The sequence below is a fragment of the Grampus griseus genome (genome assembly GCF_964374135.1).
Source record: "Grampus griseus genome assembly, chromosome: 2".
Classification (NCBI taxonomy): Eukaryota; Metazoa; Chordata; class Mammalia; order Artiodactyla; family Delphinidae; genus Grampus; species Grampus griseus.
Window position 1 is genome coordinate 9,516,989 of NC_139018.1, and position 12,508 is coordinate 9,529,496.

Below are 12,508 nucleotides of genomic sequence, written 5' to 3' on the forward strand. Positions count from 1 at the left end.
CTCAATGCTTTGTTATTATTTGTGCTTTAAACAGGAGACTTTTTAAGAAAACTTTTTAAATAGTCTTTTATATTGGCCATACATTACCATCTCAGGTACTTTTCATTCCCCCCTTCAGCTCCAGGCTTTCATCTGTGATCCTTTCCTTCAGCCTGAAGAAAAACCTTTGTATTTCTTGTAGTATAGGTTAAGCAGTTATTTTAGACTCTTTATTTACTAGTTCTAACCCCCAGTTATCTTTGGGTCTACTTCTAATGACTGTTGTTTCTCCTGATTATGGGTCTCTTCTCTTGCTTATTTGTGACTTAAATTTTTTTTTATTTTATGCCAAATCTGGTGTATAAAGGAGCAGTACAGTTGAGGTAGATGACATTTTTCCCCCAGAGAATATAGCCCTTTCCCAAACAAGGACCTATAATGAGGAGCTGATCATTTTGACCTTCTCAGGAGCTGATAAAGGCTCTGTTGAAGTTTTATTTAATTTCAGCCCTCCAGTTTCAAGTAATTGTATAATGAGGTCAGTCCACCCTCCCTACCAGTGCATTGGGAGCCAGGCTCTGCAGTACCACCAAGATTGCTCTCTGCTTTTCAGCCCTGCTCTCAGCTGCTGCATCTTTTTGTTTCTAACTGAAGTGTAGTTGATTTACAATGTTATGTTAGTTTCTGGAGTACAGCAGAGTGATCCAGTTACGTACATAGATTCTTTTTCATGTTCTTTGCCATTATGGATTATTACAAGATATTGAATATAGTTCCTTGTGCTATACAATAAGTCCTTGTTGGTTATCTATTTTATATATAGTAGTGTGTATATATTTACCTCAAACTCCTAATATATCCCTCCCTTGCCTTTCCCCTTTGGTAACCATAAGTTTGTTTTCTGTGTCTGTGGGTCTGTTTCTGTTTTGTAAATAAGCTCATTTGTATCATATTTTAGATTCCATGTATTAATGATATCATATGATATTTGTCTTTGTCTATCTGCCTTACTTCACTTAGTACGATAATCTCTATGTCCATGCGTGTTGTGGTCAGTGGCGTTGTTTCATTCTGTTTTATGGCTGAGTAATATTCCATTTTGTGTGTGTGTGTGTGTGTGTGTGTGTGTGTATGTATACACCACATCTTCTTTATCCATTCCTCTGTTGGTGGACACTTAGGTTGCTTCCATGTCTTGGCTATTGTGAATAATTCAGCTGCATCTTACTTAGCAGAAGTCTCTGTGTGGGAGAATTAGTATATGAAGAGAACTAGTGTTGTGTTTGGGCCCCTTCTAGATTCAATCTCTCACGCCAGCCCACACAATCAATAAATATTTAGCTGATCTTTCCTCATCTCTGTCCATACCCAGACCAGGCAGTGGCCCACAGGTATGAACTCGTGGACAATCTCTGCTCACTTAGGAAAGGCTCATCCTTCTCCAGAGTTCAGTTCATTGATATGTCTTTGCAGCCATAGCTTTAAAAAAAAAACACATTCTTTTAAACTTTGGTGTTCTCACATTTCAGCAGGAACAGTAGTCATTTGCCAGTCTACCTCTGCATCAGAACACTTCCATTCCTTCTGAAGTGCTTTTTCCACTTTGGTGTTTGTGTTTTGAGAGGGGACGCCGCGTGACACTTAGACGCTCTGCTGATTTCACGTTGCCCTGTATTTCTTGGCAGGAGGATTTTGCGGATTCCGACAAAGAAGCCCCTATTGAATCCACCTTCGTTCGCATCAGAGAAACCCCTTCTGAACAAGAGAGCACCGTCTTCCTTCTGACTGAGAACGGGGAGCGTGCCTACACCGTCAACCACGAAACGAGCCACCCGCCACCCTCCAAAGTCTTCGTCTGTGACAAGCCTGAGGGCGTGAAGGAGCCCTGCGTTACCAGCCAGGAGCTGGCAGACAGCTGCTCTGAGTTCACGCACGAGATCATTGACCAGGTTCTCCAAGGGGTCCGCGGGAAGATCAACAGCACCGGCGAGCTGGCTCCAGAATCTTCCATCTTATCATCCAGAAAGGACAGCCAGAGGTCCACCTCTCTGCCAATCAAGAAAACTGTGCACTTTGAGGCTGACACCTACGAGGAGGCCTCCTGCAGTAGGGACCCTTTCTACAGTCCAGACCTTTGCTTCGAAGGAAGCCCAAGAGAGACCAAGGAGTTGTCCAAGCAGGACGGACAGGTCTGGGCGGCTGAGGTTGCCGAGGAAACACCGAAACAGGAGGCCCTGGAGATCCTGGAAGCAGCCTCCAGTGAGGCCCCCAGTGACGTGTCTTCAGTGGACGGTAAGGTCAGTCATCCTCCGACTTCCCAGACCTCTCCCTCCTGGAATGGGGCGTCGGAGAGGGCAGCTGGCCCAGGGGAAGAGGGCCGTTCCCCGTCATCCCTGGGAGAGGATACCGTTGTGGCCGATTCCATGGAGATCGAGGTTAAGCTGCTGACTGTCGAAGCTATGGATAAGGAAGACCCTTTCGAAGGCATACCATTAAAAGCCTCGAAATTCAGCAGCAACCTCGTAGGTTTTCCCTCCACCAGCCAGGCTTTCCACGAGGTTCCTTCGCCTCATGAGAAAAAACCTGCCGAGGAAGAGGTGTCCGAGGACCGTGCTGAGAAGTTGCGTAAAAGGAGAGGTAAATCTGCCCACAGGAAGACAGATTTGGATGAGCCCCCCGTGAAGCCCAACCAGCAGGAACCTCACAAGGACCCTGGACCTGAAGACCGAGGCTCTTTGGAGGCACCGGTGGATAAAAAGCCAGAAGTGTGTGAAAAGGCCAAGCACAAGTCCCCCCGGCGCCGTCGGGGTGAGGAGGAAGGGGAAACCGAGGGCCCACGGGGCCTTGGGGGAGCGTTGCCTTCCAGTCCAGCCAACAGCAGCCGCAGCTTGGAGACCCTCCGCAGCCCCAGCGACGAGGGCCTGGATTTCGAGCCGTCTCCACCGCCCTCCAGGATCTCCATCATCCCCCACGACCTTTTCTACTACCCGCATTATGAGGTCCCCCTGGCTGCGGTTTTGGAGGCTTACGCAGAAGGCGTGGAGGATTTGAAAAACGAAGAAGTGGACCTCGAAGAGCCAGAGGGGTATCTGCCGGACGCGGGGGCTGGGGAGGCCGAGGCCTCCCAGAGCAGCTGCAGCTTCGCCGGGCGGGGCAAGGGCCACCCCCAGGCCAGCGTCGCAGAGGATGCCAGCCCAGCCTCGGAACCCAGCCCCCCGTCCCCACAGGAGGACCACCTGCCAAGTGAGGGCGCAGAGAGTGTCCCCGTGCAGGGCCACCAGGTACTTGACTGCGGGGGCGGGAACGCCGAGTGGGGAATTCTGTGCTTCTCCTCAGCTCGGCTTCTTCCTCCATAAAACAGAGAGAGGCAGTTTCCCTCGCAGGCATCCCAGGTCCAGAATTTAAGGAGACGCTCACTCAGGCTCAGGCAAGGTCAGGGTTAGCACCCGAGAGGAACACTTGTCGTCAGTTTTGCACCCTGGGTGTCTCGCTGGCCTCCCCTAGTCTGGGCCCTGCCCGCAGGCTGCCCAGGAGATCAGATGAGGCCATGCTTGCGGTGCTTGAGGGTCCAGCTTAGCAGTAGCAGAAATCATTTTAAGTAGCAATCGCGGCTCTACCTAGCATGCACTTAGTGAACTTTACCCCCAACCCCGTGGCAGCCTGAGAAAACCAAGCCAGACCTCACCCTGGACTCCAGCCTTGATTTTTAAAGGCCTTTTACTTGTTGAGCGCTATTGTTCGGCTCATGTGGTTAGAAGTGGGTTGTGTAAACAGGGCAAGGCGGACGCGCACTTCTGAGCCGGGGCAGCTGGGCACGTGCTCCTCTGCCACCTCGTGTCTCCACGTCATCTGGCCCAGCAGCTTCAGAGGGGCCCCCCCCAGAGTGATCAGTGAGAGGGTGTGGGGAGCCCTGACTGCATGTCCCTCTGGGTCCCCCTCCCCGCCCTCCCCTCCGGAGAAGCCCACCTCCTCCCTGCCTCCCAGCCTGCCTCTGGGCTTTGCTGGAGCTGGTCCCCCCATCCGGACGCCCTTCCCCACACTTGGCTTGGCGTGCACTTACTCATCTTCAAAGCCCATTGCCAACAGCATCCCCTCCCGGGAGCCTGCCCAGCCCCTCTCCAGGCAGAGCAGTCACTCTCCCATTTATAGTGATAACATTCTCGATGGTTCTCTGGTGGACTGCTGCAGCTTTCGTGGGTTGTGATTTTCTCTCCTGGGAGAGAGTGAGCGTTTGTGTATTAATCTCTGGGCTCCAGAGGTCAGCCTGACAGGAAACAAGGTGCATTGCGTGACAGTTTGGGGTATCCGGTGAGGGCAGGTAAATTAAACCCTGAGGTGCTGGAAAGTCAGGGCAGGACCCAGCGGAGGCCCAAAGGTGCTTGCCCTGGGGAGGCTGCAGGAGAAGGGGAATCTGAGTCGCCTTAAAAGGCATTTAGGATTTAGATGGGCCAGAAGTGGTAGCATCATTTATGGGTCTGCCCGCTCCAGGCAGTGGGGAGTAGCTGCCCGAGTACCGGGGGGCCTCAGAGTTCTCTGGCACTAACAGTCCAGAAGCCACGTGTGGCCGGACCTATCCTTTGGTGCCGAGCACCCATTCTCGGTCCGTCTTCGGCTGGAGAAGAGGGCTGGGTGGCTCCATGGGTGCGAGAGACCTGCCTGCCACCTTCCCCTTCTGCCCAGGGGCAAGGAACCTCGTCCTGTCCCCTGCCCCTAGCCCTCTGTCTGCTGTCTGTCAGAGCAGGCTTGTCCTGTGGGAGACCAGAAGATCCGGCGGGTTGAGAAATGCCCCTCAGTGACATCAGGTCTCGGGGTCCCCAGGTTGGGGGATGACAACAGCAACTGGGGTGATTCTCTGGATTATTACAGGCCAAAAAGCTCTTTTAGAACAAAAGAAAGGGGACTGGGATTGGGGAGAGCCTGAGTTGCCTTTCTGCCCCTCTGGGTGACTTAGAATGGCCAATGAGCGCCTAAGTTCCCCTCCCCCAGTGATGGAGTGTGGCCTGTGGGCACGCAGATGAGGCATCCGACGACGAGCAGGTGCCCATGGCTCCCAAGCGCACCTTGCCATTGGCTCCCGAGTGTAGCCCCACCCTTGATCCCTGTCAGTGAGCAGGGGCGGGGGAGGGGAAGGGGTGCAGCCCAGGATGACTTGCCTCCTGACAGAGAGGATGACAGGGGGTGGAGCATTTCTCCGATACCTGTCCCTTCCTTAAAAAGAAAAGCGAAAACTATCTTCTAACTGGACTAGAAAATGGCAAGTTCTACTTCCAGTCTTTAAGAAAGTCAGTCCTCTCCTCACCTCACCTTTCAGAAAAGGTAGCATTTGCTCATTGATAACGGAGGAGCAGCTGGCCTTTCAGATCGCTGAGAGCGGTTTTCATGTCTGCAAGGAGCTTTGTTCTCCTGGGCTGCACTGGCGGCCACTCTGATCCTCTTATTGGGACACCAGTTGAGCAGGTTTTTCCAGCCCCTGTGAGAATTCTTGAGAGGTGCTGCCAGCAATTCTCACGCTTCTCGATTCACGTGGGAGCATCGCTGGTGGGTTTCAGAGTGCCTGGGGGGGAGGCGGGTGGAGGTCAAAGATTCCTTATCATATAAATGCTACAAAGGTGGCACAGCCATACACCTTCGGCCAAAAGCACGGTGAAGATTCATCTCTCCAAACACAGGAGCCACCTTCACACCCCTTGGCCCACCTGGCCTCTAGGATTTGTTCCTCTGTTTAAGTGGATGGTGGTTGTGTGAAGGGTCCAACCATTGTCCACTGTGAGGGACATCCTTTATAGGAAGCACTGTGGTATAGTGGGAAGAGGCTGATAATCATTATACCCATTTGCCAGACAGGGAAACCAAGGATCAGAGAGATAGTCAGTTGCTCAAGGTCAGATAGCTGACTTAGCCAGGATTGGAAACCAGGTCTTCCTGACTGTAAAACCCATGCTGTTTTCGATCCATCAGTCTGGAGCATTTGGAACTCTGCCCGGGGAGCAGCAGTTCGGGTGGGCTTCTCCTCCATGGTGGGCTGTGCTGGAAGGAACCCATGGAAGAGGCAGGATTGGAAGGGGCGCCCTAGCTGGGCCTCGGAGTCAAGGTGGAGCAGGGCGCTGCCGGGTGGTGTCACGCACTCAACATCTCAGCGTAAAATTCTGATTTGTGTTTGGTTGTCATATCCTTCAGTCCCAGGAGTTTCCAAACTCGGAAAACTTAGCAAACCCATTAGAAGAAAAGGTAATGGAAGAACCGATCAGCAGTAAAAAAAAGGAAAAAAGAAAACACGTGGACCACGTAGAAAGTTCAATATTTATAGCACCCGGAACTGTTCGCTCCTCAGATGACCTGGAAGAAGACACCTGTGACCACAAAGTCCTTTCCAGGTATTTTATTAACAACTTCTCACCCCAGAGCCTGAGCTGGGAAGCTACTCTCTGAACTCATCCCATTTCTGGTTTCTGATTGGATGGGGGACGCAGGGGTGGGGCTGGACAGCAAGGGAAACAGATTCAGGCAAAGTCCTCATTCTTCACACCTGGGGTCCCCCACTGACCTCCCCCCCCATCCCGCCCCCAACCAATATCAGACCTGCCCGTAATCGGCAAAACCAGAAGGACCTGGACTTTGCCTTCTCTCCTCGCTCCACGTAGCTTTGGGTGGAAACTGGCAGTGAGCAGAGAGGTGGCCGAACCGTAGGTAGGGGTGGGGTATGAAAAGTAATAGCCTTGGAGACTCTGCCGGCCGTCTCTGGCCCCTGATAACCTCCGGGCAGTCTAGGTAGAGACCAAACTTAGCCGTTTATAAGCATCTTACAGGATCAGAAGGGAGGCACTGGATATGCGTGGAGGGGACCATTTATCACTGTCGCATGGAAGCTGGACTTTAATATGACCGCTACACCCACGAGTTTGGGTCCAAGGCAGTAAGGGTGGAAACTTGAGGAAACTAACATGACTGTCTCTGTATCAGGCCCATCCCCATGCAACACCTCTTTCTCCTGTGGAGCAATAAGACAGGGCCACTTTGACCTGCAGTAGGTTAGTATCCCCAACAGCTCCATGAAGTAGGTAGGGTAGGAATGATGATCCATTTCACAGATAAGGAAGACTGATCAGAGATGTAAATATTTGACCAAAGTTGCCAGTTAATCAACCAGGAGCCAGGATGACAGCCCAGGCCTCTGGCTGGGTATCTTTTCGCCTTAGCCCTGAGTGAGCCAGCTTTATTGGAAGATCAGAGAAACACATCAGCCTCAAAGATATAGTCAGAAAATTAGCCTCCTCGTGTATGAAAGGAAAAGAGGTGGTCCACCCAAGAGCTAGGCAGTCAGCAGCACTGTGCACAGCAGGAAGCACTGCAAAGGGTCCGGGTCCCAGGTCTCCGCCCAGCTCTGACTTTAGCTTGCAGAGGACGTCTGGTGAGTCCCAAGACTTCCGGACACTTAGAAAAAGAGACCCTTTCCTGCCCCCAAAATCCTATGGTTTTTAAGAATATGTGGTCTGCTTTCTATTTGAAATTCTTTCTCACTGTTTTCTTTTTTTTTTTCTTGCTGACGAGGGCTCAGTGTGTCCCTTTCACCTCATCCTGCTGTTTGTAAACACACTCCACCCCGAGTGGGTCTACTGGATACCATGTCTCATTTCCATCACTAGGTCAGAATCAGAGCTTGCCTGAATCCACATGTGGCGGCCTCAGGATGGGGGCAGCAAGAAGTTCTTGGTGACGCCAATTCAAAACGTGTGTTTATTTTGCAGGACAAGTCACAGTGACTCCAGCATTTACGTTCGACGACATGCTAATAGGTCTTTGGAACCGGTTAGTATGTGAATTTCTTCTTTCATCCGGCCCCTGCTAATCAATTCCTTTCCATCCTTCCTCCTCCCCAGCCCAGAGCTTTGAAATTACTGACTTGCGACAGCTACGCTTTGGGATAGAAGACAAGCAAATTGAAACCTTGTCAGTAGGCATAGCGCAATCAGATGTCCAGTTTGGGCAATAGGGGATGTAAATAAAGTGACGGTTTTAAAGCCCAAAGGCATCTTTGTCATAACAAACGCATCCAAGACCCCACCCCTGCACACACATCCAGAAAGATCACGTTCAGAGACAGAGGTGCCACGTAAGCAGAGGGTTCGCTTTGTCTTCGCAACCACTGAGCTGTGGATGTGTTGGGACCCAAAGCCCTGGGATCCACAGCTCGCCCTGATTCAGGTTGTTATGGGGGAGGGGAGCCTTCCGTCCGCCCGTGGGAATGACGTAGAATACTGTATAGTCATTTTACTTTGGAACTAGATGTTCGCAAGATTGAGAAAATCGTGGCATGCTCGACTTTGTATGTTTAAAATCATTTCATTTTCTGTTTCAGAGATTTCATCTTTACTAATTGGGTTGTGGGGTTTTGTTTATGAATTTCACTGTAGGATCATTTTAGCCATGTTCAGTTGAGGAACGCAGCAGATCAGGATGACAGAAGAAACCAAATGTTAACCAGGTAGGTGGCAGTAGTCCAAGCTTGGTGGGGCTTAAAAGGATATTTTTTCTTTAATTTTGCAGCCTACCTTCTGGGGGTGGCTATTCTCCAACAAGGCTGTGTTGGATAACAGTATTAATATAGTCTGGGCTCATGCAAGAAAATACCCGTTCCGGAAAAAATGAATGGAAATTGAATATGTGTGGGAGGGAAAGGTAGATATGAATGCATGTTGATGGGCAGGGCATGGTTCAGAAAGTGACTCGGTTTAAAGACAGGTCTGGGTCATGAGCCTGTGGCTGTATTTAGATGACACGGTGGTATAAGCTGGCCCTCTGAGGCAGAGCCAGGCAGAAGAGTAGGGACGGGATACCGTGTGTGTTCTGAACGCTGTAGCCCCTGACAACTGTGTTAATTCCGTGTCGCCACTGCAGGTACGATACTCAGAAGCTCACTGAGCTGATGTTACAGTTTTATGACATCAGAACAGACATGAAGAGGGAATGCAAACATGCCAGGATGTCTATGAAAGTATTTCTTCCTGTTGGAGAACTAAATGACCTAGACTAAAAGTGTCGAATTGCTGTAACACCGCCCGTTGAGAACATAGGCAGAGAAATCTAAAACTCTGACAACTCTGAGATGCCCCTGTCTCTGTTAAAGTTATTGAATCACTTAATTTAATTGATTTTTTAAAAAATATTTGCCACGGATTTGAATTGGCTTGGAAGGACTTAGATTATTGGAATGGAAAGACCTTGTCTAAAAATTGCCCAACACCCAGGAGTGTAATCTGTACAAGTCCACCTGTCTGGCTACTAAAAAAAGAGGCAAGATTTGTTTCCCTCCCCTGCCGTAAAATGGAAATATTAATTCACGTTTTCCACCAGGTTTGACATCCTGATAGGAAAATAGTACTTTTAGCTTTCATGAGATAGAGTCTTTGAAAATTGAGCCCGCAAGGTTGAGAAGTGCAGTCGTGTTTTCCATGCTTTTGAGCATTTATTACCCTTGCAATAAAAATATGCAGTTTAAAATTTCTCTAAAAACAGTTTTAAGAAGGAGAAAGAAATTCTGTCCGTTGTCTGTTATCTGCGTGGGAATCGCTCAGTTTCCAGACCAGGGCAAAGGTTTAATCCCCTCTTGGCATGGCCTTTCATTGTATCAGGAGATGGTCTAGGGAGGAGGAGGTAGTTTTTGCTTCTCATAATCTCCATCACCCTGATGACCCTGAGAAGCCCCAAATGACCCCGAGAAGCTTACCCTCTAGGTGCTACAAATGCCTCTGTAGAGGCCCCCGAGCCCAACTGCAATCAGATTATGGCTTCTGACCCTTTCCTGTCACCACCACAACAGTCCCCTTCTGGGCTTTCTCCACCAGGCAAAACTAAAATGTCACTTTAGCACTACCTTCTGTTAAAATAAGAAAGATACATCTGACCAAAATCTGGTAACCTGGTAATTATTTGCAAGGTTAGATTCCAAAAACAAAAACAAAACCTTGGTGGTACAGAGGTGCGTCTTTTTGTTGCTGATGGCTGTTTTTAAATGATCTGTCATGAGGGAACCTCCGATTCTTTCTTCAGATTCCTTAGGAAGTCCCCGCTATTCCTAGGGAAGAACGAAGAGCCGTCAGCTTCTAACTCTGTGTTAAGGGCACTGCGGTGTAAGGGAAAGCATCCTGGAAGGGTGTGGTCCAGGTCCCAGCTGTATCACAGTCATTGTATGGCCTTGAGCAAGCCCCCCTCCCACCCCCTCTCCACGCCCGTCTGCAGAATGGGGCTAACAGCTCCTCCCTCTTGGCGCTGTGAAGATGAACTGAGTGCGGTTAAAAGCTCAAAGCATCCCGGGACCCAGCCCTCCGCCTGGGTCTGCACCTCACTGGGAAGCCCTCAGCTCTCCAGTTGGGCAGTGAGGCTGGAGTACAGGGAGGGAGGGGGCTCCACTGGGCTGGGGACCCACTTGTGACTGCCTTGGTGTGTCTCCCCTCCTGCAGGAAGGCCAACAGCTCGGGCGAAGCCAGGACGCAAGAGACCCACAGCCCAGAGAGCGACTCGCTGATGCAGTTCGTCCAGCAGCCAGACGTGATGTACTTTATCCTCTTCCTCTGGCTCCTGGTTTATTGCCTGCTGGTCTTCCCCCAGCTGGACCTCAACGGACTCTGATGCGTGCGTCTGCATAATAAAAAGACAGGATCCTGGCCAGGGGTGGGCAGTCTCCTTACTTCCTTTTATTGCCTGTTCTGGATGGGGCGCTTGCGCAGATGGTGGAGGACCTCCGAGGAAACTTAGACTCCCTCTCTCCACTTTCCTTTTTCATGTTTCCTTTCTCTCCTGTGAGTCCTAAGCACACTTTTCTCTTTGGCTGTGGACTCAACACTCAGGTGTGTGGCCCGATCCTTGGGTGGGTTTGTTTGTGTGCCTTGCCGTCAGGTATTAAGCTTTGTTACTAATACTCATAACTGGGTCTTAGCTCGCCCCACGCGCTGGTTTTTAAGGTCCCAGATGGACCTGAGTTTCTCGCCTCCTGATGAGAAATAGGATGGATGCCTCAGGGAGACCCCCGCTGGGAAGAAAACTGCCCTGCTTTCCTCTGAGAGGGGAGTCTGAGTGAAGGTGCTGGGGGTCCGCGCACCTGTTGTGGTCTGGTGACTGGTCGTTTTCTTTGGGGGGATATCAGAGCAGCACAAAGCTGCCGGGTCCAGCAAAGGGCATCCGTGAATGGCAAAGTTCGAGGAAAGTGTGGGCTAGGTCGTGAGCTGCAGTGCACACTTGTTCACCCTCGTTTTCTTTTTCGTGGGGGGCATGCATTTTAATTTTGCTTTTGCATTGATTGAACTGAGGTAAAGCTGTGATTTTCAAACCTTTCCCACCTATGGAATCCTCCTTTCAAGTGGATTCTCAGGGGCCAGTCTAGTTGATACATGAAAAGCAGAGCTTTGGCTGACACAGGGCAAGGCCTGGGATCCCTCTCGCTTTGCCCGGGCAGCTCCCAGCTTCCACTCGTGCCTCCTGAGGCATCTGTGCTGGTACCCAAGGCCCCGCAAGGCACTGTCAAAAAAAAAGCCCCCGAAAGCCCCGAGGAGGAATGCAGAAGTGGCCTGGCTGAGAACGAGCTCTGACTGATGTTAGAGCAGGAAGTGGTCCAGCAGTTCCTGCTCCGAGAGAGCTTTTGTGCACACCTGCCTCACAGTGTGAGTCTCAGCACGGGCATCTTTCGTGGTCAGTTATGATGGGTTTCTTGAAAAGGAAAAGGGTTTCTGGAAAGCACCCTGAGAAGTAACCAGAACGGGCAGGTGGTGAGAGGACAGAGGCATCCACCTTCCCTTCCGTCTTCCTTCTGCCCTGGGCTCCCTCCTCTTCCTGCTTCCTGTCAAGAGGCAGGCCATGCGTCCCTGTGTATTACTTCCTTCTCCCGTTGTCCTCCCCCTCAGAAAGCATGTATATGGTGAGACTTACAAAACCACAGCCTATTAGGTCAGGAGGGGCAGTTAGACGGCGTCTCCTCTGCTGAACCCAGAGAGGCAGAGCTGGTTGGCCAAGATCACACAGCCAACCAGGAATGGAGGCCACCTGATGCCCCATCCAGAGCTGTCCCCTCTTTTAGGGAAATTCCACTGGGCCCATGAATGTCCTGAAAAAAATAATAATAAAATGAATAGATAAGAATGTCCTCATTTAAACAAAACTAAAATTTTTAGGTCAACCACCCACCTTTGTTTTTTCTTGTGTTTTTCCCATGAGGAAGTTTTGTTCGCTTTCAGGCTCATTGCCTGTTCCTTCTAGAATACCCTCGACGGCTCTAACAGCTTGTCAGCTGACACACCAGCTTTGCTGTTACTCCAGGAATCACGCTTCTCTCTCAGCAAGGCAGGGATTTGCTTATTTCAAGCAGGGGGTCTCAAGTTTACAGAATTCCAGCATGGCCAAAAGAATTGACGTAGCGCATTTGAGTCGATGACAGCCAAAGCCTGGCCTCTGACCCACTCTGGCTATAAGCTGCTTTCTCTCCACTAACGAATCTAAGCCTTCCCAGCTGAAAGCCGTTGGGAGTTGGGAGCGATTCCAT

General features: G+C 50.6%; 1 protein-coding gene across 2 annotated transcripts in view; it reads left to right on the forward strand.

Moving 5' to 3' along the window:
* CLMN (calmin) overlaps window positions 1-10,623 on the forward strand; it is a gene marked incomplete at its 5' end in the record, with an annotated part of 109,810 nt that extends 99,187 nt beyond the window's left edge. The window contains 6 exons of one of the 2 annotated variants that reach the window (XM_082648793.1): window positions 1,665-3,260; window positions 6,157-6,353; window positions 7,725-7,785; window positions 8,391-8,461; window positions 8,875-8,971; window positions 10,441-10,623. In XM_082648793.1, the coding sequence (XP_082504919.1) occupies window positions 1,665-3,260; window positions 6,157-6,353; window positions 7,725-7,785; window positions 8,391-8,461; window positions 8,875-8,971; window positions 10,441-10,605 (2,187 nt within the window). In that variant the 3' untranslated portion in view covers window positions 10,606-10,623. Of the gene's footprint in view, window positions 1-1,664; window positions 3,261-6,156; window positions 6,354-7,724; window positions 7,786-8,390; window positions 8,462-8,874; window positions 8,972-10,436 lie in introns of both variants that reach the window. The other variant, XM_082648794.1, reaches the window with a different exon arrangement.
* Window positions 10,624-12,508: the final 1,885 nt, after the last annotated feature.